The 24,747-nt window shown below is 40.3% G+C and overlaps 2 protein-coding genes, 1 long non-coding RNA gene and 1 pseudogene across 9 annotated transcripts; 2 read left to right on the top strand and 2 right to left on the bottom strand.

Moving 5' to 3' along the window:
* Positions 1 to 13,909, bottom strand: LOC139556224 (glycoprotein integral membrane protein 1-like). Of its 6 annotated transcripts, none has more exons than XM_071369879.1 (8): positions 12,616 to 12,753; positions 12,033 to 12,104; positions 11,837 to 11,936; positions 11,591 to 11,745; positions 11,286 to 11,445; positions 10,932 to 11,152; positions 1,609 to 1,772; positions 1 to 1,433 (listed from the first exon to the last, which is right to left on the bottom strand). In XM_071369879.1, the coding sequence occupies exons 1-8, from the start codon at positions 12,703 to 12,705 to the stop codon at positions 1,295 to 1,297; spliced, it is 1,101 nt and encodes a 366-aa protein (XP_071225980.1). In that variant the 5' UTR covers positions 12,706 to 12,753; the 3' UTR covers positions 1 to 1,294. The 6 variants fall into 6 exon arrangements, with proteins under 6 accessions (XP_071225980.1, XP_071225977.1, XP_071225975.1 ...); XM_071369876.1 differs by lacking the exons at positions 1 to 1,433; positions 1,609 to 1,772; positions 12,616 to 12,753 and adding exons at positions 8,959 to 10,391; positions 10,567 to 10,730; positions 13,828 to 13,909 and having other exon boundaries at positions 11,837 to 11,958; XM_071369874.1 differs by lacking the exons at positions 1 to 1,433; positions 1,609 to 1,772; positions 12,616 to 12,753 and adding exons at positions 8,959 to 10,391; positions 10,567 to 10,730; positions 13,364 to 13,589.
* Positions 1,668 to 8,917, top strand: LOC139556222 (katanin p60 ATPase-containing subunit A1-like). Of its 2 annotated transcripts, none has more exons than XM_071369870.1 (11): positions 1,668 to 1,806; positions 2,262 to 2,424; positions 2,535 to 2,680; positions 3,958 to 4,126; positions 4,460 to 4,581; positions 4,703 to 4,808; positions 4,917 to 5,075; positions 5,220 to 5,346; positions 5,522 to 5,656; positions 7,670 to 7,796; positions 8,019 to 8,917. In XM_071369870.1, exons 2-11 carry the CDS (start codon positions 2,263 to 2,265, stop codon positions 8,215 to 8,217), a joined length of 1,452 nt encoding a protein of 483 aa, XP_071225971.1. In that variant the 5' UTR covers positions 1,668 to 1,806; position 2,262; the 3' UTR covers positions 8,218 to 8,917. The 2 variants fall into 2 exon arrangements, with proteins under 2 accessions (XP_071225971.1, XP_071225970.1); XM_071369869.1 differs by having other exon boundaries at positions 3,937 to 4,126.
* LOC139556225 (peptidyl-prolyl cis-trans isomerase-like 4) lies at positions 12,687 to 24,268 on the top strand (annotated as a pseudogene).
* Positions 15,199 to 19,681, bottom strand: LOC139556226 (uncharacterized). The gene is made up of 5 exons (XR_011671086.1): positions 19,379 to 19,681; positions 15,993 to 16,119; positions 15,787 to 15,908; positions 15,616 to 15,689; positions 15,199 to 15,464 (listed from the first exon to the last, which is right to left on the bottom strand). It is a non-coding gene; the product is annotated as an uncharacterized lncRNA (long non-coding RNA).
* Positions 24,269 to 24,747: the final 479 nt, after the last annotated feature.

The raw sequence follows: 24,747 nt of genomic DNA, 5'->3' as shown, positions 1-24,747 counted from the left end.
TGAATGTCACAAGAACATTTTTATTGAGCAGGATTTGGGAATTCAATGTACAGTTTGATTTGAATGAAAATACATGATGCACACATGCCATGCTCCCATGCGTTTAGTAAAACACAAGATTGAAATTGAATTCAGGCACCATAGTTATTTTACCTTTTGCTTCTAAGTTCTAATTCACCCACTCAAGTTCAAATCAGCATGCAGTTTCCTATTATGAAGTTGTTTCATTGACAGCCAACTGCATTCCATACTATGGCTAAGTCAATGTGCCAGGGCCCCATATGTCAACCAGGAGCCTAATCTTGAGAATCACATTGATACAATTCTATTTTGGTCATGCCTAGCCTGCTTTGAGGCAAACCAGCCAATAAGCTATTGGGAGAGGAGTAGGTTTGACTATTTAACTATATTCTGAGACTAAAGTGTATAAGGTCCTATCAGTGTAGCTTCAGATGTCTGTTGACTGTGCACAGCCATTGCGAGTAATTCACATTGCAGAGAACATCCATTGTCATTCACTCACATTGCAAAGAACATCCAGTAACCATATTCATACATTTCAAGGCATAAAGCAGGAGTATATTCAGAGTGAACAGAAACGGACTGTATAGACAGGACATGACTCTCTAAAGCAGTTAATGTCTGTTCTATACTTTCCAGGTCTATCTGCAATGTTCTGTGACAGAGATCATTCTGCTATAAGAACTAACTGCCGTCTCTATCAATTGAAATGGTTGTAATGAGATCTCATATTAACTCATTCTCTGTTCCGACACTGCACTCATAATGATGGGTGCAAGACTAGGACCACCTGTCCTTTAATGAACCTAAGCGCAGGCCAGTCAAGTTCAGTCAAAATGTAATACCAACGTAAAAATGTTTTGTTGCATTGGTGAGGCTGACAATATTATGCACTGGTTCAAATACAGTAAATAAAAGCTGTTTGTCTTATGATTTAAAGTTGCATGCAAACAAACACCAAATCCTCAGTTCAATCCTCCAGTCAGAATGATAAAATATTATGAAATGAGCAATCAAAAATAAACCAATAGGAAGTCAGTATTTCATAATGCAAAGTAGAATGGTTACAGAGGCACTGTGAGGTAACACAATCATAATATGAAAAGTAATGCAGTATGCAGCCCTGCTTCCATTAGTAACATTTCAGATTCCTTCTTTGAAAGGAGGGTATAATGTTTGAGAAATAAAGTTAAACATGTTATGTTTGCAATGCATGTGTAATAAGTGCTACAAAGAGATTATGGTTTCTCTAACCACATAATGCATTGTGTTTTCAACAGATGCAATCAGACTCCTCTTCAGTCTTCATTGAAGGCCTTTTCACCTCCTCTACCTCTATTTCAATGTTCTCCAGCAGGGTGTGTTTCTCATCTTCCGGCATCAGAGTCACAGGATTTAAATGGAAAATTCCCCTAGAGGAAAAGTACATTATCATGAGCATCACAGTTAAGAAAAGATGAGAACAGATGTGCCCAATTAACTGGTCTTGGCACTAAGGTAAAATCCTGCACACTGACCTGGCAATGTTTAATTTAATTCTACAACAATCATGTAAGCAGGTTCAACAGGACCTGTGTGAAAACGTACTTGTGTTCGCATGTTGGGAAGAACATGTCCAGGATCTTGACAATGACCGCTGACCCAACCACACCAATCACTACCACCCACATGACCAAGAAGAACAGGGGCAAGGACTCAGACCAGAAGCGTCGCAGGCGGTCCCTCACCTCCTCCACCCATCGACACATGGCCTGCAAACAGATTTTAAGTCCAGAGCACATTCTAGTAAAGGAATTTTGCAATATTCGATTTCAAATCAAATGTATTTATATAGCCTTTCGTACATCAGCTGATATCTCAAAGTGCTGTACAGAAACCCAGCCTAAAACCCCAAACAGCAAGCAATGCAGGTGTAGAAGCACGGATTTGGATCCAATGTCCAATTTACTTACACTGTAAGAAGAGATAGATGGGGTTTTTATGTGCCAGTAACGTTGTGACAAATACTTTTGCCAGTTGTATTACTGGTATAGTTTTTCTAAATCGCGGTGCTGTTTGCTCGTTCATCTGAAACGTGTTAGTTAGCTGAGTTAGTTAGCCAGCTAGCCAAGTTATGTTAAGTAAGCTAACATTCAGAGCTGGCACATCCTTATGTCCGTTGATGTTTTGTTTTACAGAGATTCTGTTGTCATCCCTTCTGGAGAGAACTGTACTAACAACTAATGTTCTTCATCCCCTAGAATGAGTCTGCATGAGATCAGTGAAAACGTGAAACTTGCTCGAGAGTACGCCTTACTTGGGAACTACAGTTCTGCTATTGTTTGCTATCAGGGAGTACTTGAACAAATTAAGAAACACCTTTTTACATTACGGGATAAAAGCTTCCAACAAAGATGGCAAAAGGTAAAATATAAGACGTTTCACTTTCAAAACTAAGTTTAATTTAAACCGAGTTTTGGTCAGACAATGTCTGCAAATGTCACTTTGACCCTTGCTCTTGACATCTCTTACAGGTATGGCAAGAGATAAAGGAAGAAAACAAACAGGTTGAAGAAATAATGACAACTCTAGAACATTTTAAACTGGAGACCACCCCATCTAAACCACCAAGTAATAAAGATATTATTCGTGACATATGGCCTGTACAAGTAGAATGCAGGTACTGTATGGACTCCTTTCATAAGTGGATATTGCACTTTACTGGGAAAATATATTTAAGTTGTTTTCAGGTCTTTACATTCGTATCTGGTTTGGTTAGTAAGCTGTTTGTCTGAATAAAATAATTAATGAGTGGGATTATTGCTCAGAGTACCTGATAGTAAGTAGCCTGCTCTCTTTCTTGCGGCGCTAAATGTTACCTTTTAGTTTTGGCCTACAAAATAGCTGAACATAAATGTATTATTTGGAGTGCCACCCGGTACTTAAATCTGCACAATAGAGACTACTGCCCTATGTACATAGTCATTGAACACTGGTCACTTCAATATTGTTTACATGCTGTTTTACCCACTTCGTATGTATATACTGAATTCTAGTCGAGGCTCATCCTATATAACTACTGCTGTGCACACCTTTTCTATACATCATGTACATACCTTTGATCATGTAGTGTATGTGGACACCTGCTTGTCGAACATCTCATTCCAAAATCATGGGCATTAATATGGATTTGGTCCCCCCCTTTGCTGCAAAAACAGCCTCCACTCTTCTGGGAAGGCTTTCCACCCGATGTTGGAACATTGCTACAAGAGCATTAGTGAGGTCGGGCACTGATGTTGGGCGATTAGGCCTGGCTCGCAGTCGGCGTTCCAATTCATCCCAAAGGTGTCCGATGGGGTTGAGGTCAGGGCTCTGTTCAGGCCAGTCAAGTTTTTCCACATCGATCTCAGCAATCCAATTCAGTATGGTCCTCTCTTTGTGCACAGGGGGATTGTCATGCTGAAACAGGAAAAGGCCTTCCCCAAACTGTTGTCACAAAATTCAGAGGACAGAATTGTCTAGAATGTCATTGTATGCTGTAGTGTTAAGACTTCCATTCACTGGAACTGAGGGGCCTAGCCCGAACCATGAAAAACAGAGAAACAGACACATTTGGGATGAATTGGAACGCCGACTGCGAGCCAGGACCAATCGCCCAACATCAGTGCCCGATCTCACTAATGCTCTTGTGGCTGAATGGAACCAAGTCCCTGCAGCAATGTTCTAACATCTAGTGGAAAGCCTTCCCAGAAGAGTGGAGGTTATAGCAGCAAAGGGGAGACCAACTCCATATTAATGCTAATGATTTTGAAATGAGATGTTCGACGAGCAGGTGTCCATATACTTTTGGTCATGTATTGTATATCTACGTAACCAATAAAATGTTATTTGATTTGCTTAGGCTGATCGACGTAGTATTCCCTTCTTTCCTCAAAGATCCTCTCCTCTTCCGGTTAGGGGGCCCCCGGTTCCCTACAAAGAGAGCAAACCTCACAACAACCGCCTGTATGTGGCTGGTGTGAGGGCTCCGCATCGCCAGTCACCACGCGGGCCCAATGGTGACAGAGCCAAACCTTTGAAGGGCAAGGAAAAGAAAGAGGCCCTAGCCACACCAAAAGACGACAAGGTGAACAAAGTACCATCAAGGATTAAAATATGGACTGGAAGGTCCTTTGTTACACCCTCCTTTCACATAATACAGATTTAATCCTCCTAGATTTTCTTAGGTTTACAATTTAAAATATATATTTTTTTATTGTATTACTGTCCCAGGAACATGCACAGGGAAAATGCTTTGTTGGCATTACCCTATCTTAACTTGAAAACTATTTGCACTGTAGACCAAAAATTCTTCACTCTACTTGTTACCTAAAATCATCACCTGGTTCCTGGCTTAGAAAAAACCTCTGCATTGAGCCCCCTCAAGGCTGACAAATAATCCTGTATGTTTGTTTTGCAGAACAAATGGGAAGTTTCCGAGAAAGAGAAAGATGTGAAGAAGTTTGATGGGCAAGGATATGACAAAGACCTTATTGAGGCCCTGGAGAGAGACATCATATCACAGAACCCCAATGTTAAATGGTGTGTGTGACTGGCTATGATTTATTAACTGTCCTGAACAGGATAATTCTAAAAACATACAAAATGTTTCTCTTTGTAAGGGTTGTCTAACAGGAAATACTTGTTTGTTTAATGCCTGTAGGGATGATATTGCAGATTTGGAAGAAGCAAAAAAGCTTTTAAAAGAAGCTGTTGTGCTACCCATGTGGATGCCAGAGTTTTTCAAAGGCATACGAAGACCATGGAAGGTATACATGGAAGCCCAAGGCCCACTTGATTAATATGTTATTTTGATTGGAAGAGTTGATACGAAGCTTTGCTAATATGTGGTGTATCCATGTGTAATATTTTCCTAGGGTGTGCTGATGGTGGGTCCTCCAGGCACAGGAAAGACTCTTCTGGCCAAAGCCGTTGCGACAGAGTGCAGAACCACATTCTTCAATGTTTCATCTTCTACTCTCACTTCCAAGTACAGAGGGGAGTCTGAAAAACTGGTCCGCCTTCTATTTGAAATGGTAAGATCCTCGTCAGCTTCCCTGCCCAGACGGAATATTTTTTTCCTAGAAGAAAAACTGGTGGTATCATATTACATGATGTGAAAGGGTGGTGTTTTTGAGGTGTTGTGGCTCTAGTCAGTGTTTCTTTTCTCCTCTGGACAGGCCCGGTTCTATGCTCCCACCACCATATTCATCGATGAGGTTGACTCCATGTGCAGCCGCAGAGGAACGTCAGAGGAACATGAGGCTAGCCGACGGGTGAAGGCAGAGCTGCTGGTCCAGATGGATGGTACACAAACAGCAGCTACTCTGCTTATAGAAGGCCAAATTAATTACATGCACAATTTATGTCTATAAAAATGTTTCTTGCCCAATAAATTATTGTACCCTAAATACATAGCAGGGATCGAATTTTGCTATAGTTTTTGATGCTATTGTTCCTAGGATATTATGCTGTTGTTTAGGTGTGGGAGGAGCATCAGAGAATGAGGATCCCTCTAAGATGGTGATGGTGCTGGCAGCCACTAACTTCCCCTGGGACATCGATGAGGCTCTGAGGCGACGTCTGGAGAAAAGAATCTACATCCCTCTGCCTTCAGGTCCACAAACACTACTCACTGTAAATCGTCTATCGTAGTCCAAAACATGTAGGCATATGGACAGCAGTATTCTAGAATATTTGTCTGTTGGCTTTCATACTTTTTGAATTCTCAAGCAATTTATCCAACTGTCAACACATTCAAATGAATAGAGGACGCTTACCGAAACCACATTGGTTGGGAATCGTAGGGCGGTGCACGTTCGGGCTGTGCGTTCCACTTTGGATGGTTGTCTCAGAGCCACATAGCTATGTCACAATGGGACACCGGACTATCACGTGTCAGAGTCTGGACTATGATAATTTACACTTGACACTGCTTTCCTGAAACATACAGTTAAACATCTAAAATCTAAAAGTATATACATATACACACACACACAGTGCTTTCGGGAAGTTTTCAGGCCCCTTGACTTTATCCACATTTTGTTACATTACAGCCTTAATTCTAAAATTGATTATATAAAATTAAAAACTCAGCAATCTACACACAATACCCCAAAATAACAAAGCTAAAACATGTTTTAGAATTTTTTGCACATTTTAAAAACAAAAATACTTTATTTACATAAGTATTCGGACCCTTTGCTATGAGACTCGAAATTGAGCTCAGGTGCATCTTGTTTCCATTGATCATCCTTGAGATGTTTCTACAACTTGATTTGAGTCCACCTGTGGTACATTTTATTGATTGGACATGATTTGGAAATGCACACACCTGTCTATATAAGGTCCCACAGTTGACAGTGCATGCATGGCAGAGCCAACAAATTGTCCGTAGAGCGCAGAGACAGGAGTGTTTCGAGGCACAGATCTGGGGAAGAGTACCAATTTTTTTTTTGCATTGAAGGTCCTAAAAGAACACAGTTGCCTCCATCATTCTTAAATGGAAGAAGTTTGGAACCATCAAGACTCTTCCTAGAGCTGGCTGCCCGGCCAAACTAAGCAATCGGGGGAGAAGGGCCTTGGTCAGGGAGGTTGCCAAAAACCCAATGGTCACTCTGACAGAGCTTCAGAGTTCCTCTGTGGAGATGGGAGAACCTTCCAGAAGGACAACCATGTCTGCAGCACTCCACCAATCAGGCCTTTATGGTAGAGTGGCCAGACGGAAGCCACTGCTGAGTAAAATGCACATGACAGCCCGCTTGGAATTTGCCAAAAGGCACCTAAAAGACTCAGACCATGAGAAACAAGATTCTCTGGTCTGATGAAACCAATATTGAACTCTTGGCCTGAATGACAAGCGTCACATCGGGAGGAAGCCTGGCACCATCCATATGGTGAAGCATGATGGTGGCAGCATCATGCTGTGGGGATGTTTTTCAGCAGCAGGGACTGGGAGACTAGTCAGGATCGAAGCAAAGTACAAAGAGATCCTTGATGAAAACATGCTCAAGACCTCAGACTGGGGTGAAGGTTCACCTTCCAACAAGACAACAACCGTAAGCACACAGCCAAGACAACGTAGGAGTGGCTTCGGGACAAGTCGCTGAATGTCCTTGGGGCCCAGCCAGAACCCGGACTTGAACCCGCTCAAACATCTCCGGAGAGACCTGAAAATAGCTGTGCAGCGACGCTCCCCATCCAACCTGACAGAGCTTGAGAGGATCTGCAGAGAAGAATGGGAGAAACTCCCCAAATACAGGTGTGCCAAGCTTGTAGCGTCATACCCAAGAAGACTCGAGGCTGTAATCACTGCCAAAGGTGCTTCAACAAAGTACTGAGTAAAGGATGAACAATGGAAACAGGATGCACCTGAGCTCAATTTCGAGTCTGAAAACTTATGTAAATAAGTACATTTGTTCTATAAATTTGTAAACATTTCTAAACCTGTTTTTCGCTTTTTCATTATAGGGTATTGTTTTACATTGTTGAGGAACATTTTTTATTTAATCCATTTTAGAATAAGGCTGTAACGCAACAAAATGTGTGAAAAGGGTCTGAATACTTTCCGAATGCACTGTATATATTCATTCACAATGGCGTACGTGATGTTTGCTTGTTTTCTCTGCAGCCAAGGGCAGAGTGGAGCTGCTGAAGATAAACCTAAAGGAGCTGGAGCTGGCCAATGATGTGGACATGGCCAAGATAGCAGAGCAGATGGAGGGCTACTCAGGAGCAGACATCACCAACGTGTGCAGGTAAGGCCTTTACTTTTTCAGGTTTAGGTTCGTTTTTTCTTTAACAAATAGAACCAGTCACAAATAAACACTAGATTGGTCAAGTATGCTAGTTCCAATACCTCAGCGAAGACTATCACTGATTTGAAAACGAGATGCCTCTCAAATAAGGAAATAAAGAACCACTCCATGTTATTTGTATTCCATTGCCTTGAGTGAACCCTTTCTCCATGACGTCTGTAGGGACGCCTCTCTGATGGCCATGCGGCGAAGGATCGAGGGGCTGACGCCAGAGGAGATCCGTAACATCTCCCGAGACGAGATGCACATGCCCACCACCATGGAGGACTTTGAGTCTTCTCTGAAGAAAGTGTCTAAGTCTGTATCAGCTTCCGACCTGGAGAAGTATGAGAAGTGGATTGAAGAGTTTGGCTCTTGCTGAAAGTTAATCAGGAAGCCTGCAGCACCTCAAATCTGCAAAGGAATTAGTGGGAGGCTCAGTATATGTTCTGGGAACAATACTTTAACTCATGTCTTCCTCTTTGTAAATGATTTATATTTTAGGCTAGGTGATGCGACATGCCTTAAAGTAGGGTAACAAACTGCTTCTCTTGGAAAATGTCCTCCTGGATACACCACACCCATAGGTACCTTGTATTGATTATAAACAGGTTATCAACATAAATAGAATGGTAAACATTTATATTTATGTCATACCAGTGGTATAATCTGATATACACATGGTTGAAATGCTGTTTCAGCCAATCAGCATCCATGACCCAAACTACATGGTTTACAATATACAATTAGTCAGTCTCATGGGCATAACAAAATTGGTAGAAAACATTCCCAGATTTGTGTTCAATAGGTTTTATTATGGGTCCACAGAGCTAATCCTATAATCCTTACTATTTGCCTTGAACACCTTTTCCTACCAAAGTATCCAGTGTCTTTGGGTTTTATCTGGTGATGTGCTTTTGGGATATCTGTTAATCAAAGTTACACTACCTGAAACCGTTTATTTTATGCACTTGATTTTATTTTCTTAATGTGTATTTAGGGGACTACCTGGTTCAAATTTGAATGTTTATACAATCATAAACACTAACAATTTTGTTAATAAAGTTTAAAGTAAAATATGACTTGCATTGACAAGGCTTCCATGTGCTTTGTGTAGACTGAGTGAATGTCACAAGAACATTTTTATTGAGCAGGATTTGGGAATTCAATGTACAGTTTGATTTGAATGAAAATACATGATGCACACATGCCATGCTCCCATGCGTTTAGTAAAACACAAGATTGAAATTGAATTCAGGCACCATAGTTATTTTACCTTTTGCTTCTAAGTTCTAATTCACCCACTCAAGTTCAAATCAGCATGCAGTTTCCTATTATGAAGTTGTTTCATTGACAGCCAACTGCATTCCATACTATGGCTAAGTCAATGTGCCAGGGCCCCATATGTCAACCAGGAGCCTAATCTTGAGAATCACATTGATACAATTCTATTTTGGTCATGCCTAGCCTGCTTTGAGGCAAACCAGCCAATAAGCTATTGGGAGAGGAGTAGGTTTGACTATTTAACTATATTCTGAGACTAAAGTGTATAAGGTCCTATCAGTGTAGCTTCAGATGTCTGTTGACTGTGCACAGCCATTGCGAGTAATTCACATTGCAGAGAACATCCATTGTCATTCACTCACATTGCAAAGAACATCCAGTAACCATATTCATACATTTCAAGGCATAAAGCAGGAGTATATTCAGAGTGAACAGAAACGGACTGTATAGACAGGACATGACTCTCTAAAGCAGTTAATGTCTGTTCTATACTTTCCAGGTCTATCTGCAATGTTCTGTGACAGAGATCATTCTGCTATAAGAACTAACTGCCGTCTCTATCAATTGAAATGGTTGTAATGAGATCTCATATTAACTCATTCTCTGTTCCGACACTGCACTCATAATGATGGGTGCAAGACTAGGACCACCTGTCCTTTAATGAACCTAAGCGCAGGCCAGTCAAGTTCAGTCAAAATGTAATACCAACGTAAAAATGTTTTGTTGCATTGGTGAGGCTGACAATATTATGCACTGGTTCAAATACAGTAAATAAAAGCTGTTTGTCTTATGATTTAAAGTTGCATGCAAACAAACACCAAATCCTCAGTTCAATCCTCCAGTCAGAATGATAAAATATTATGAAATGAGCAATCAAAAATAAACCAATAGGAAGTCAGTATTTCATAATGCAAAGTAGAATGGTTACAGAGGCACTGTGAGGTAACACAATCATAATATGAAAAGTAATGCAGTATGCAGCCCTGCTTCCATTAGTAACATTTCAGATTCCTTCTTTGAAAGGAGGGTATAATGTTTGAGAAATAAAGTTAAACATGTTATGTTTGCAATGCATGTGTAATAAGTGCTACAAAGAGATTATGGTTTCTCTAACCACATAATGCATTGTGTTTTCAACAGATGCAATCAGACTCCTCTTCAGTCTTCATTGAAGGCCTTTTCACCTCCTCTACCTCTATTTCAATGTTCTCCAGCAGGGTGTGTTTCTCATCTTCCGGCATCAGAGTCACAGGATTTAAATGGAAAATTCCCCTAGAGGAAAAGTACATTATCATGAGCATCACAGTTAAGAAAAGATGAGAACAGATGTGCCCAATTAACTGGTCTTGGCACTAAGGTAAAATCCTGCACACTGACCTGGCAATGTTTAATTTAATTCTACAACAATCATGTAAGCAGGTTCAACAGGACCTGTGTGAAAACGTACTTGTGTTCGCATGTTGGGAAGAACATGTCCAGGATCTTGACAATGACCACTGACCCAACCACACCAATCACTACCACCCACATGACCAAGAAGAACAGGGGCAAGGACTCAGACCAGAAGCGTCGCAGGCGGTCCCTCACCTCCTCCACCCATCGACACATGGCCTGCAAACAGATTTTAAGTCCAGAGCACATTCTAGTAAAGGAATTTTGCAATATTCGATTTCAAATCAAATGTATTTATATAGCCTTTCGTACATCAGCTGATATCTCAAAGTGCTGTACAGAAACCCAGCCTAAAACCCCAAACAGCAAGCAATGCAGGTGTAGAAGCACGGATTTGGATCCAATGTCCAATTTACTTACACTGTAAGAAGAGATAGATTCTTTGAGTGGTGCCTCTGTCTGCATCTGATCCAACAGCCCTCCTAAGTCATCACGCTCATCATTGTTATCATACAGTAGGTCTGGTTCCATGCGGAGGGGAGTCTCCGGGAGCTTGCCTGGGGCAGCAGTCTCCTCCTGGGTGGTGTCCGCATGCTTCAGAGGGTAATGACTGGTGGTCTGGGACATCACTTGGTATTCAGCTGAGCAGAAGGAAGTGGATCATTATCATTCACAAATTGATTTAGGAACATTGCTTTAGCAATGGAATTCAGTTATCTTGTTCTTTTCATGTGAGAGTATGAAAAGTGAACGAAAATGGCTGTTCTTGCATACATTTTTTGGGATTTGTTGGATCTGTGATGACCACATCATTTTCCCTTGGGATCCTGAAAATCTCGCTGTGTCCAATGGGATAGGTGTTGGTATACTGAGCAAGCGTCTGGAAATTGGGGCTCATCAGTATCTTCACTTCACACATTTCTGGCTGCTGGACCTAAATGATAGAAAAGGATACAAAGCCATAAGAGCACAGATTTTCCATCATTGTACCACCATGGTGCAAATATGCTCATTTAGCTGTTACATAAATATCCTAACACCATTATTCTATTGTCCTTTTCTCAATAAACTAACTTTACCTTTTCCCCCTCCATCTCAATGACCTCGCTGAACACTTGGAGAGCCACCACCTCTTCTGAATCACTCCACAAGCGATTCTGGCTCACCATCACCCGGGTGACAGTGGAGACATAGTCACCAGATTCAAATTCACTTGTGCCATTGGTGGTATCCACTGTAAACAAAGTGAAAGGCTGTTTTAAATCAGGTGCAGAATGCTGTGCTGTAGCTAAGTTATAAGCACCAGAAACATTTTCACTACTCACACAGCAAGGCTTGGCAATTCAACCTGGTCACCCCTGACAACTCCACAGGGATGTCATTGATGAGCACCTGCTCTTCATCCACTGAAATATTCAGGTTAATCTGAAAATGAACATGTGTTGAGCTATACATTATGTTGTTATTCAATACCATTCTGACAGGCTTAATCATAGACCACTACATCATAGTATAGCTTACCTGCAAGTTGTTGGACTCCTGCACCTGTGTATCATTCAATGTCCCTGCTGTCACATTGATCAGAATACTTTCCTGTGTGAGAATCAAGAATAGGAAAGCGGCCATTCATTATTATGATCATGATATAAGTTAGCTAATGTGGTAGGCAGCAAGGTATTCACCAAAACATTCGAGAGTGACATACTTGAGGGCATTCTAGCTTGCTAGTATTACGCTCATGCAACCTGGCTAACAACATAAACATTAGCTAGCTGCAATGAGTCAGATAGCAACAAAAGGTAACGTTAGCATCCATTAGCCAAATAACGTTAGCTAGCTACCAAGATGAACGTTACTTTTATTTGTTTAACCTTTATTTAACTAGACAAGTCAGTTAAGAACAAATTATTATTTACAATGACGGCCTACCGGGGAACAGTGGGTTAACTGCCTTGTTCAGGGGGAGAACGGCATATTTTTACATTGTCAGCTCCGGGATTCGATCTAGCAACCTTTCGGTTAACTTACTGGCACAACGCTCTAATCACCAGGCTACCTGCCCCCCAAATTCATGTAGCTATCTAGTGGTAGAGTCGTCTCCTACCGTGTTCAATTGTCGAGGTGAAGACTCAGCGAAAATGAATGACATAAACAGTACACATAGAGTATAAATTGATGTTCGTTTCATCGCCATCTTCTAGCTGTCGTATGATCGTGGAGGAAACAACACCCCCGGCCCAAGTGACACCGAAATCAATCAAGAGCGCGTGCGCAAGCATGGCGGTTCTTCTTGAAACAACATTTGGTGATATAGTCATTTATTTATTTACAGAACGGCCTAAAAGTAAGAAAACATGCACCAACGTTAATGTCTGGTTACACACAGCCTACATTTAATAATGGCATTTGCTCAAATTAAACTTTTATTCTACTGCTAGCAAGATTGCTAATCATTGACAATCTATAGCATATTGCTAGCTAGCTAGTTAAGCTAAATGTTAGCTAACTTGTTAGTATTATATTTCAGATAACTCGCTAACATTTCAGAAACATAGGATTGCCATGGATACGCTTAATATGACAGGTTACTCTGTGTTGATGTGGTGGATCATTGAAACTAAGGCCGGGAGAGAATTCCTAGTCCAATATTAATGGTCTAAAGGAGTCTCACGTTAATCCTTAAAATCCAAGGACCGTACATTTTCTGTTTAAAGGCGAATTGGTTTGGAAGCCAAAACAGCCAAATTCTCAATCTAAACGTGAATCAATTCTCAATTGCGGTACGGTTCTAGAAGTTCACAACGTAGTCGAGAGAAATATTTGAGGTGACAGACAGTGGTGCATACTCTTGCCTGCATCTAGTAGGTCTAGGCTCTGGTGTAGTTGTCATTAGTCCAACAGTTGTAAACGAGAGTTTCTATTGGACAAATTCATATGTTTATCCCCATTTCGTTCCGTTTACGAAACGTTTTTCAACAGAATCGGCGGAATGAATACAGCTCTGATCGCGCACAAAAAGTTCACTTTCATAGCCACATACAAACAGCTTGTTGTATTCGTTCTCGCATCTACGTGCTCTCCTCTTCCCACATTTTCCCTTTGCTTGTGGGCTTCAATGCACAACACATCAGCTGCCTGTGACCTAGCGAAAACTTTTCCATATCATAACCGCTACATCGTTGTCACCATATTAGCTAAAGTAGCTTCATAGTTAATAACTAACGCGTTAGTAAACCCTCTACAATCATGCAGTATAGTCAGTAAACAGTTTAGCAGTTAGACCGGTGGCAATACATTTGTAAAACCAAAAGCTTACCTTGACTTGGAAGAGTTCCACCGAGGTAAAAACAGTTTCAAGTTGGATATTCGCGCTTTCAAACCACTTGAGCCACAGACTCCAAATAAGTGTCCTGATGCTGGAAAAATTTCGCACAACATTGCACAGGTCTTATTTTCACGATTTGGACATTAATTCGCTTTCCAAAACGAATAAACATGTGGAAATGTGAGCAGCATTTTGTATTCCTAGTTGAATTAGTTAGGGAACGTAAACAAAGTACAAACTTGTTTACGTTCGAATTTCAATGTGACCTACTTGACTCAAACAATGTTCAGAATGTCCACTGACTACCCTTCTATATTGCAAACCCTTTGGTTTGTTAATTTGTCTCACACGTTTTTACATTCATTTTTTAAATTTCAATAGCACCTTGCTCATGTGACCTAACTTCCAACAAGGTTCAGAATGTCCACTGTGGGCCTACACATTGCACACCCTTTAGTTTGTCAATTTTCATCTCACATGTTTTTACATTAATTTTTCAAACTTTCAGATTTCAATAGCTCCTTGGTCATGTGACCTACTGGACTCAGAATGTTCAGAATGTACACTCAGTGGGTCTAAACATTGCACACCCTTTAGTTTGTCCATTTTCATCTCACATGTTTGTACATTAAATAAAATAAAAATAAAATACAATTTCAATAGCTCCTTGGTCATGTCACCTACTGACTTCAAACAAGGTTCAGAATGTACACTCACTGGGCCTACACATTGCACACCCTATAGTTTGTCCATTTCCATCTCACCTGATTTTACATGAATTTTTCAGGATTTAAAACTTCAATAGCTCCTTGGTCATGTGACCTACTGGACTCAAACAAACTTCAGAATGTCCACAGACCAGCCTTATATATTGCACACTTGTTTGTGTACTATAAAATCACGCAGTATAACGTACATTTTTTATAGTTTTAAATTTCAATAGCTCCTTGGTCATGTAAATTACACACCTAAGAAGCGTGCAGTGGATATACACCCATATTGCATAACCTCTAGTCATGTATCTTCTATATTGTTGTACATTAATATTAGTTTGACAATTAGGGGGTCCAGTGTTGTGTTAACCCTTTTCTTTAATATTTATCTACAATAATTGGTAGTTCTAAGTACTTATTTTCCCTGTTTTTAGGAGAGAGACAGATAATATCTCCTTTCATCGTTAATATCAACCATAAAGGAAAAGGGCAAAGTACGAGAGTCATGTTATTAATTGTCCAAAGCAGGGATGGAGAGTGAGCTAGTGCGGTAGGCTGCAGTGGGTTTGCTGGGCAATACATATACTGAACATGTAACCACAGTAATGGTGGCCTGAAAATCAATGAATGAAAATTGAATATTGACAAATTAAACATAAATTGTAGACCTTTAATCTTTTCCAACATGTCAACATACACTTTACTTCAAATAAGTACAAAACATTTCACAGTGTTAACTTTCTCTTTATCCCTGGTTGATGTACATTTCAGAGCCTCTTCAGTGTGGATAGGGTATAGCATACATTTTCAACAACACAGACAGCACTTCCAGTTTGTGTTCTTCACTCTGAACTCTTTTGTCTTCATTCCTAGGCACAGCACATGGAACCACCGTTGGCATGCAAAACATTCAATCTAAAACAAAACAAAGCGTAACACGTTATAAATTATATCAAATATCAATGCAGTATGACGAATTAGCCATCCATTGTGTTATATAATAAATTGTCTTGCATGCCGTCACTGTTGTCAAAAGATTATAAACATGTTAAATAAAGTTACTAACCCAGTCAGTCTTTGGGCCACATCCAGGTTCTTTATCAGTGGCACACCTGAAGCAGTTGTTGGCTTTGTTGAACTCTGAAATCATAGGCATGAACTGAACATATGGCTGTCCCACACAACTACATAAAAATTAAGAATTTACATTTACTTTGAATTAAATGTCATTACATACCAGATATTTTTAGTATATCCTCAGCCATTTCTTTTCGCAGTTGCTCCATGTGTTTTTTGTGAAGGTTCTATATCAATTTGGGAGGGGATGTTGGGGAAGTTTTGTGCAACTTCCTTGGCCATCTACACCAAAAAATAAAATAGACTTTTTGACCTAATTGTCACATAACAGCGAACCATTCATTATTGAAAATATAACTATCAAACCTGCATTACAAAGACCCCGCAGCTGAAGGTGTCCTGTTGCATGGTGTGAGTTATTTCCTATCCTTTCCACTTTAAGTCCACCCAGTTGTCTTTTCCATGGCAGGATCTTCTCATTTTGAAGTATTCTCTTTTTTATGTAAACATAATGGAATTCTGATTAGTTATAGGCAAATAAATATGCAGGCCAAAACGGTATGCTGATTTCCTTATCACTATAATCTAATAGAGGTAATTTCCTTTATACCCCATTCTACACACAACCTAAATTATAGGCACTGAACCATTTACAGGAGAATAATTAAAGTAGCATATAGGATCCAACCCTATCACAGAGTGAATAAATGTAGAGTGTTTGTAGACTTTAAGAAACAAATATTAAGTGACAGTTTCATCAGTACGTGCTTAAAGAAAGTCATATCACAAAGATCACAGATGACAGTTTCCAGTCTAAGTTTATGACAATCGAGAATTAATTGTAAGCACCAAAGTGTGTTTGTCAAAATAATATCTGAAAATGTCAGTTGTTGAACATAATACTTCTATTTGCAATAGCAATTTATGATATATGCAGTTGAGGAATATTCCATGTATCAACACTACATGTAGGACAGACATAAGACATTCCCACATACAGTATACACATGCATAGAGGCATTTTTCAGCTATGATTTTACCACTCAGAATCCAGAATGGATATGACAATGGGACCAGCACAGGATGTAATACACCCTTACAACAATCTACTTTTTGATCTTCTTGACTTCTTATTTGGTAAACTGCTACTGTGTGTCAAGAAAAGAGCCCCAATTAGTGGTTAGTGTACTCCAGTAAAAAATGGCTGGTTTAGATGAAAAACTATTGCCCTGTGTCCCCGTTCATAGGGGCATGAGAGACTAGTCAGTGGTAAAATTGAGTTGGCACTTTATTGGCCCAAACACCCACATACCCACAAGGTTGAGGTTACTCGTGGACAGTAATTCGTTTTTTTTTTTTTTGCATTGACGCATTGTGTCAAGAATAGGATCCAAAGTGTTAGGAAATATTTGTTACCATAAATACAAAGGAGGATGTCTCTCCTCATACCTCTGGCACTTTAGTTAGACTGCCAGACTGTGTAAAAACTTTATGATGGGGCCGGCAACGGAGTTCCCATTGACTAAGCACCACAGAGACCAATCAGGAGAGAATACATACAAGTCAAGGGTGCCAATTGAAAGTCAAGGAGTGTGTCTGTGCCTTTTGGATTACTCTCTCTTTACAGAGAACCCCTGTGGTTCAAGTCAAGAGCTACCTTTCCCTTTCAGTCTGCTCTGAGCATGTCTGAAAGTGACAGAGCCAGCAGCCAAGAGAGTTTTTCACAGTATGTTATAAAAAGTTATTACACTTATGAATGTATGTAAAATTCTAATATGTATTAGATCCAGTACAGTGGAATAACTATAGTGACTACTATATAAGGGTAGTCACTGGACATTCTGAACCTTGTTTGAAGTCAGTAGGTCACATGACCAAGGAGCTATTGGAATTTGAATGTTTGAAAAATTAATGTAAAAACTTGAGATGAAAATGGACAAACTAAAGGGTGTGCAATACATAAGGGTAGTCAGTGGACATTCTGAACTTTGTTTGAAGTCAGTAGGTCACATGACCAAGGAGCTATTGCAATTTGAAAGTTTACACATTTTATGTAAAAAAATGTGAGATGAAAATGGACAAACTAAAGGGTGTGCAATGTGTAGGCCCACTGAGTGTACATTCTGAAACTTGTTTGAAGTCAGTAGGTCATATGACCAAAGAGCTATTGAAATTCAAAAATGTAAATAAATATTTTAAAATAGTGTGAGATGTAAATCGACAAAAAGAAAATGTGTGTCTATGCCATCGGGTTAGCTACAACCAGTTTTGAATGTTTTAGGAGTAATGGTTAAAGAGCTATTGAAATTAGAAAAATTAGATTTGTCAATATGTTGACGGTCCCTAACTGCTGTTGGTGGACGTAAGGAAAACTACAGGCGAATATCCGGCGAATATCCAACCTGAAACTGTCTTTACTTCGGTAATATCACTCTCTGTTTGAGTAGGTTAAACTAGCTAGCTGCATTTGCTAAGTAATTTAAGTAAAAGTAAAAAATGTTATAAAAATATATATAGTTAGCTCTCTCTCCCTCCATTTTTTATTAATTAATTAGTTCAAACCTGTTCAACTTGTCTTTCTCTCTGAGTACCCTAACATTACTCACCACGTTATGCATTGCAGTGCTAGTTAGCAGTAGCTTATTATTTCAGTACTAGATTCATTCTCTGATCTTTTGATTGGGTGGACAATATGTCAGTTCATGCTGTAAGAGCTCTGATTGGTTGGAGGATGTCCTCCGGAAGTTGTCATAATTACTGTGTAAGTCTATGGAAGGGGGTGAGAACCATGAGCCTCCTAGGTTTTGTATTGAAGTCAATGTACCCAGAGGAGAACAGAAGCTAGCTGTCCTCCGGCTACACCATGGTGCTACCCTACAGAGTTCTGTTGAGGCTACTGTAGACCTTTATTGCAAAACAGTATGTTTTAATGTGAAAACAATAACTTTAAATGTTTCACTATTTTTATGAAATTCACTGAGGATGATCCTCCTCTGAAGAGCCTCCACTGCTGTATACTGTTTTGACTGGTTTTAACACAGTTGCAGCTGACAGTATTTTTTCAGTGACAACACGTTTGTGGCGTCCATCTTCTGTTTACGCACAGGTGTTCAGAGATGCAGATAGCTAATTACTACAGGTACTCCACTCTGTCTTCCGTCTGTCTTCTGTAAACAAGCAATGTAACATGTAAATATGGCAGTGTGGGCACCCTAACCCTATAAAGTTGTGTATCCAAAACCTTATCGCAAAACTCCCCCATACAGAAGACACCTTTTTTCTCCAATGATTCTTATGTGTGATTGTAATGGAACTGAGAGTCAGGATCAACGGCTATGGAATTCCTAATGTCTTGTGATGTGTTGCTCTCATAATGCTGATAATCTCCTTTTGTAAAGTTATGCAAAATCAAATTCTACAACTACTGCCTCGTCCACAATGTCCAAAGAGACTTTATTGTGCAGACTGGAGATCCAACTGGGACTGGCTGTGGTGGAGAATCTGTCTATGGGTCAGTCCATTTCATCAGCATCAATGTCTAAAATCATCACAGCTGTTTTTTATTTATTACAGGAATGTTGATGGGTGAAAAATGTGTCGATGTGCCCTGAGCAAAGCACTTAACCTTGCCTGAACGTTTACTCCAATGGTTACTCCATTGATTTTCAGTCTGACCGAGGTAGCCCTTAAAAATACGCAATGGTCTCTACAAGCCAGAATGTTGAATACAATGATATTTACAGTTACTTTACCAGTTGTACATGCTGTTGATCCTTTTGGCGGTAAGAACAGGATATAGGGTATTCACAGGCGAGTGTTGTTTATTCAACTTTTTTTCAGCGCCGGTATGTCCCTTGTGTTTTCAATCTCTAGACTCATTGCACGTGATGCACAATATGTAAACAATAGCCGAATGTAACTGAACGTAGTTGACCGAAGCATGTTTCCTCATAATCAGCTGGAAGTGTCTGCTGTTTGGTCTGTGGTTCGGTTTGTCATGTGCGAATTGCAACAGTATTGAAAATAAAACCGGATACAAACCGATATACAGACCAGTGTACTGAAGGTCGGGTTGATAGCATTTCCCTGTGGATCTTTATATCAGAGTACTTCAGACATAGGGAAAAAATCAGCCGAAAAAGTTAGAACAACATTCTGACTTGTAATGGGACTGTTCGGCATTGCTGAGCCTACATGTTAAGAGACCAGTGTGTAAATAGTTCACTCTTGGTTTCTAAAAGAGGCTACACTTAACCCGAATTGCTCCTGTAATTCGCTCTGGATAAGAGCGTCTGCTAAATGACTAAAATGTAAATTTAATAATGTCTTTTCTATACCACCAGTAAACTTTATGGAGACCAGGCCCGCTTATTTGATGCAAAGAAAAACCCATGGATCAAACAGTAAGAAGGGGATGGTGTCCATGGTAAACAATGGCAGTGACCATCATGGTTCTCAGGTTGGTAAAACTGCCATCCAACTCCTCAGTATTTTGGGCTCCCAAGTGGCGCAGCGGTCTAAGGCACTGCATCTCAGTGCTAGAGGCATCACTACAGACACCCTGGTTCGAATGCAGGCTGTATCACAACCTGCCGTGATTGGGAGTCCCGTAGGGCAGCGCACAATTGGCCCAGCGTCGTCTGGGTTTGGCCGTCATTGTAAATAATAATTTGTTCTTAACTGACTTGCCTAGTTAAATAAAGGTTCGATTTAACTGCAGTTTGAAAACAACAAAGTTAGCCTACTGATTCGAGCAGGATAGATAGCAAGCGTCTGAAATCTCATAAATGTTCAGGTCAGCTTACTTGTGCTGTAACAATCTCTTTACCCCCCAGTTCCCGATCACCACTGGTGAGGTCCACACTGTGTTAGGTGAGATGTCAGAGGGTATTGGCGTCTTGGATAAGATTAATGACACCTTCGTTGATAAGGACTTCATCCCTTTTCAGGATATCAGGTCAGCAGATTTCATTTCCTTGAACCATATTTAAAAGCAGCAATGTTAGGGGTAAATTAGAATAGAATTTAATACACTTTTAAATTCCCTCATGAATAGCTCCCATACAGAGGTGTAGATGCAATGACCTACTCAGACATCCCAGTATAAAGTGAGGAGAAGAGAAGTGTGATACTTGTTTTGTGTCATTGCAGGATAAACCACACTGTGATCCTGGAAGACACTTTCGATGACCCTGCTAACCTGCCCGTGCCAGACCGCTCCCCCGAGCCTACCAAGGAACAGCTGGATGTGAGTGACTGGGTACTTTCGGTACCATTTGAAGTCAAAGCAATGCATATCTCCCATTTCAGAGCAAAAGCGGATGAAATTTGAACAATTTGGAAACAATGTTACTTTCATAAAAAGCCATAAAGTTTAATTTATAGTTTCTCTGTTCATCAAAGGAAAGGTGAAGGATTTTCTCAATACCTGAACAAAAGTAACTGTGATGTTACTTTAGATTTTTTGATGTTATGTACTGTACACCTTTTGTTGATTTGCAAAGTCAAACCCTCATTGGTGTGCAGAGTGGTCGTATTGGAGCAGAGGAAGTGATCAACGACACAGATGGTAAGGAGGCTGAGGAGCTGGATGAGCTGCTGAAGGAGGAGGCGACCAAGACCCAGGCCATCCTTCTGGAGATGGTGAGATGGGGGTCTTGTGGTTCTGTCCACCTAACCTTGTAGAGGATGCACATACTTTCAGGTGTGATGGCAGAGGAGATTTTGTAACACTCCACATTACCACTTTGTGTACTGATTGCTGTTGAAGAACCCAACAGTAGTTAATTAGCTGGTAAACATATTAGTGTTGTAAAGATTATATGGTGGTTTTATGAGAGTTTTGTGGTTTGAGATGTTGCCGTGTTTATGTGCATATGTGCTTGTGTAGGTGGGTGATCTTCCTGATGCGGAAGTGAAACCTCCGGAGAATGTTCTGTTTGCGTGTAAGCTGAACCCTGTGACCACAAATGAGGACCTGGAAATCATCTTCTCTCGCTTCGGACTTATTAAATGGTAAGATAGACTCCTTCACCCTGTCTATTTCAACATACTGGCCTCCATGACACTACGATACATATTTAATTAGAATTAGACCTAGTCCTAACCATTTCAATATTGAAATTGAAAGGAGACTTGGTAGAATATTGGTGTATTATCCTATATTAACATGTTCTTATTTCTGTACAGCTGTGAGATCATCAGAGGCTTGAAGTCAGGAGAGTCTCTGTGCTATGCTTTCATTGAGTTTGAAAGATGTGTATTTGTTTGGTTTTCACTTGATTTCTATGTACCATGAGTTAGCATAAAGTAATTTTAGCCCTCTTTAAACGTTGAAAAATGATCCACTCAGATTCACAAGTCCAAATCAAGACTAAGCTAAAAAGCGATTCATTTTGGAATCGTTTAAGTGCAGTTATGCAGAATACAAATAGAGGGCACCAGTTAGTCAAAATTGAGAGAGTACACATTAATTCACTTGAAAGAGTTTTGTTTACTGAATTGATAGGTTGTTTCCTTATTCACTATACACATAAGGGCTCAGTTGACCCTCTTAGATATAATTGATGTAATTTCTCTCCACAGGAGGGGGACTGTGAAAAGGCCTTCTTCAAGATGGACAACGTGCTCATAGATGACCGACGTGTACATGTGGACTTCAGCCAGTCTGTCTCAAAGATTAAATGGAAAAGCAAAGGTAATCACTTATTAAAACATAACTCATTAACTTCTTTTTAATATTTTGGGTTTTTCAGTAATTGCATTATATATACTTTCAGAGACTTTAAGCCTTAATCAGGCACTTTAGCTAAAGGATGTGCCATTTACCTTCTCTTCTAGGTAGAGAACTTAACAAGGTATTTTTTGGTTTTCTAGGTGGGAAGTATACGAAGGATGACTTCAAGGCCTATGAAAAAGACGTGGGGTACAAATGAGCTCTTAAGGATAAAGTCAAACCCAAGCCAGAGTATCCTTAAATGTTTTTATATTTGCTATTCATATGAAGTGAACGATAGGGGTTAGAACCGTGTAAAATAACTAAACTCTGTGCACCATTTCACATAGCAATCAGGTTAGAGAGGTCAACTATTGTGAAGATGTTTCTGTTGGAGGAAATTACATTTCTCTGGAAGAAAGAGTTTCTCTTTGAAATGTTGTCTTGGCAAACCTTTTAAAGAATTACTGGCTTTACTTCCTCAAGTTTTACTTAATGTTCCCAAAAGCTCCAAGTACGACCTGCTTTTAGAAGAAGAAGGAACGAGCCATTGGCATGCTGAGAAGAAACACAAAGACAAGAAGCACAATCACTCGGACAACAAGGACACTAGGAAGTCCAAGAAATCCAAGGTTGACTGAAAATGTCTCCCCAACTCATTGTTTGTGAGAAATGTTCTTTGTTTCACAATAATGTTCAGTCAGAGCATTAGAGTAAGAATATATGTGTCACGCCCTGGCCTTAGTTATCTTTGTTTTCTTTATTATTTTAGTTAGGTCAGGGTGTGACATGGGGGATGTATGTGTTTGTATTGTCTAGGGGTTTTGTATGTTTATGGGGCAGTGTCTAGTCTAGGTGTATGTATGTCTATGGTTGCCTAGATTGGTTCTCAATTAGAGACAGCTATCTATCGTTGTCTCTGATTGGGAACCATATTTAGGCAGCCATATTCATTAGGTAGTTCGTGAGTGATTGTCTGTCGCATGTCAGCACATTGTTTATATAGCTTCACGTTCATCGGTTTGTTGTTTTGTTTAGTTTATAAAGTGTACTTTGTTTTTCGTCTTCAATAAATAGAAGAATGTATTCTAACCATGCTGCGCTTTGGTCCTCCTCTCTTCCACCATATGACGATCGTGACAATATGAGTAAGCATGGCTCATGTGATTTGGGTATGGCCTATTATTTCAACAGTTGTGACACCAGTCACTCCAGCTATACAGTCATTCCGCGGAGTATGACTTGGCTGTGTTACTGCAACTCCAAAGATTTTTCTCTAACCTTCCTCAAACCTCTTTCTCTCCCATGTTATACCTACAGTGGGACAGGGAGGAACCCCGGCGGGAGAAAAAGACAGACTGGCAGCATTCTCACTCCAGGGAAAGAGACGACGGCGGCGGCCACCATAAGCACAGCAAGTCCCATGAAAAGCACCGCCCGGAGGGCCTTGACAAGGGCCACAGGGAGAGTAGCCGTAGTCACTCACCCAAGAAGTCTAAAGACAAGGAGAGGAGCAGACACCGATGATGGGAGAGGAATGGGATTGAGGTCCGTTCCATTTCAACTTCCATCAATTATGGAATTGGAAATTCCTCTTTAAAAATAAATGTCAGTTCTTTTCATGAATTGACTGAATTGAAATGGAATTGGTCCACCCAAATACCTGCCTCTGTGGCCCCTACTACCCTACCACCACCACCCATGTCTGGGAGAGCAGAACCAGGGACCCATCATGACTAAAACCTCGGCAGTTAGTAAGGTTGTATAAGTATATTTGTTTTTTAGTTTGACTTATACCTACCCCACCTCTCTTTCTCTGTTCATCAAAGGGCGGGTGAATTGTTTTTTTCCCCATGTTTGTCTTTGACCTTTTACTGTAGTTTCTTACAGATTTTGTAGAGTAAATAAATTAAGTGGGCATGGAAAACATGAGTTGTCTGTCTGAGTGAGTGCACTGCAGAGGGAATTCCCTGTGTAACCCTCTCCACGAGGTCGGCCAGTGTGATATCACTGAAATAGCATGATATCTCACCTTCCACCTCGCTGAGTGAAAACAAGTGGGAGGAAGCAATGCTAGCTGAAAGTTGTGTGGGCTACATTTATAAATGAGGGATCCTCTTTTGGCGACAGTTTTAAATGTTTTGGGTCTGTGTATCTTGGCAGTACTGTCAGAAAGGGTATCAGTTAGCCCAACCTGAATCCTGTGTTGAAGTATATTGGGATGTGAGGGGAAAACCAAAAGAGAGCTAGGCTATATGTAATTCGATACAGTCCTGACCAAAAGTGTTCAGAATAATGTTTTCAGCCTTGGCAGTCATAGAAGAATAGCACAGTGAGGGTTAGTGTGTGCAGCTAGCGAACAGTCGTTGAGTTTTCCACAGGGCCTCTCCTTGTGCAATGCTGTGG

This window comes from Salvelinus alpinus, chromosome 27 (genome assembly GCF_045679555.1).
Source record: "Salvelinus alpinus chromosome 27, SLU_Salpinus.1, whole genome shotgun sequence".
NCBI lineage: Eukaryota > Metazoa > Chordata > Actinopteri > Salmoniformes > Salmonidae > Salvelinus > Salvelinus alpinus.
Note: the sequence above shows the minus strand (reverse complement) of the source record. Positions and strands in the feature narration are given on the sequence as shown.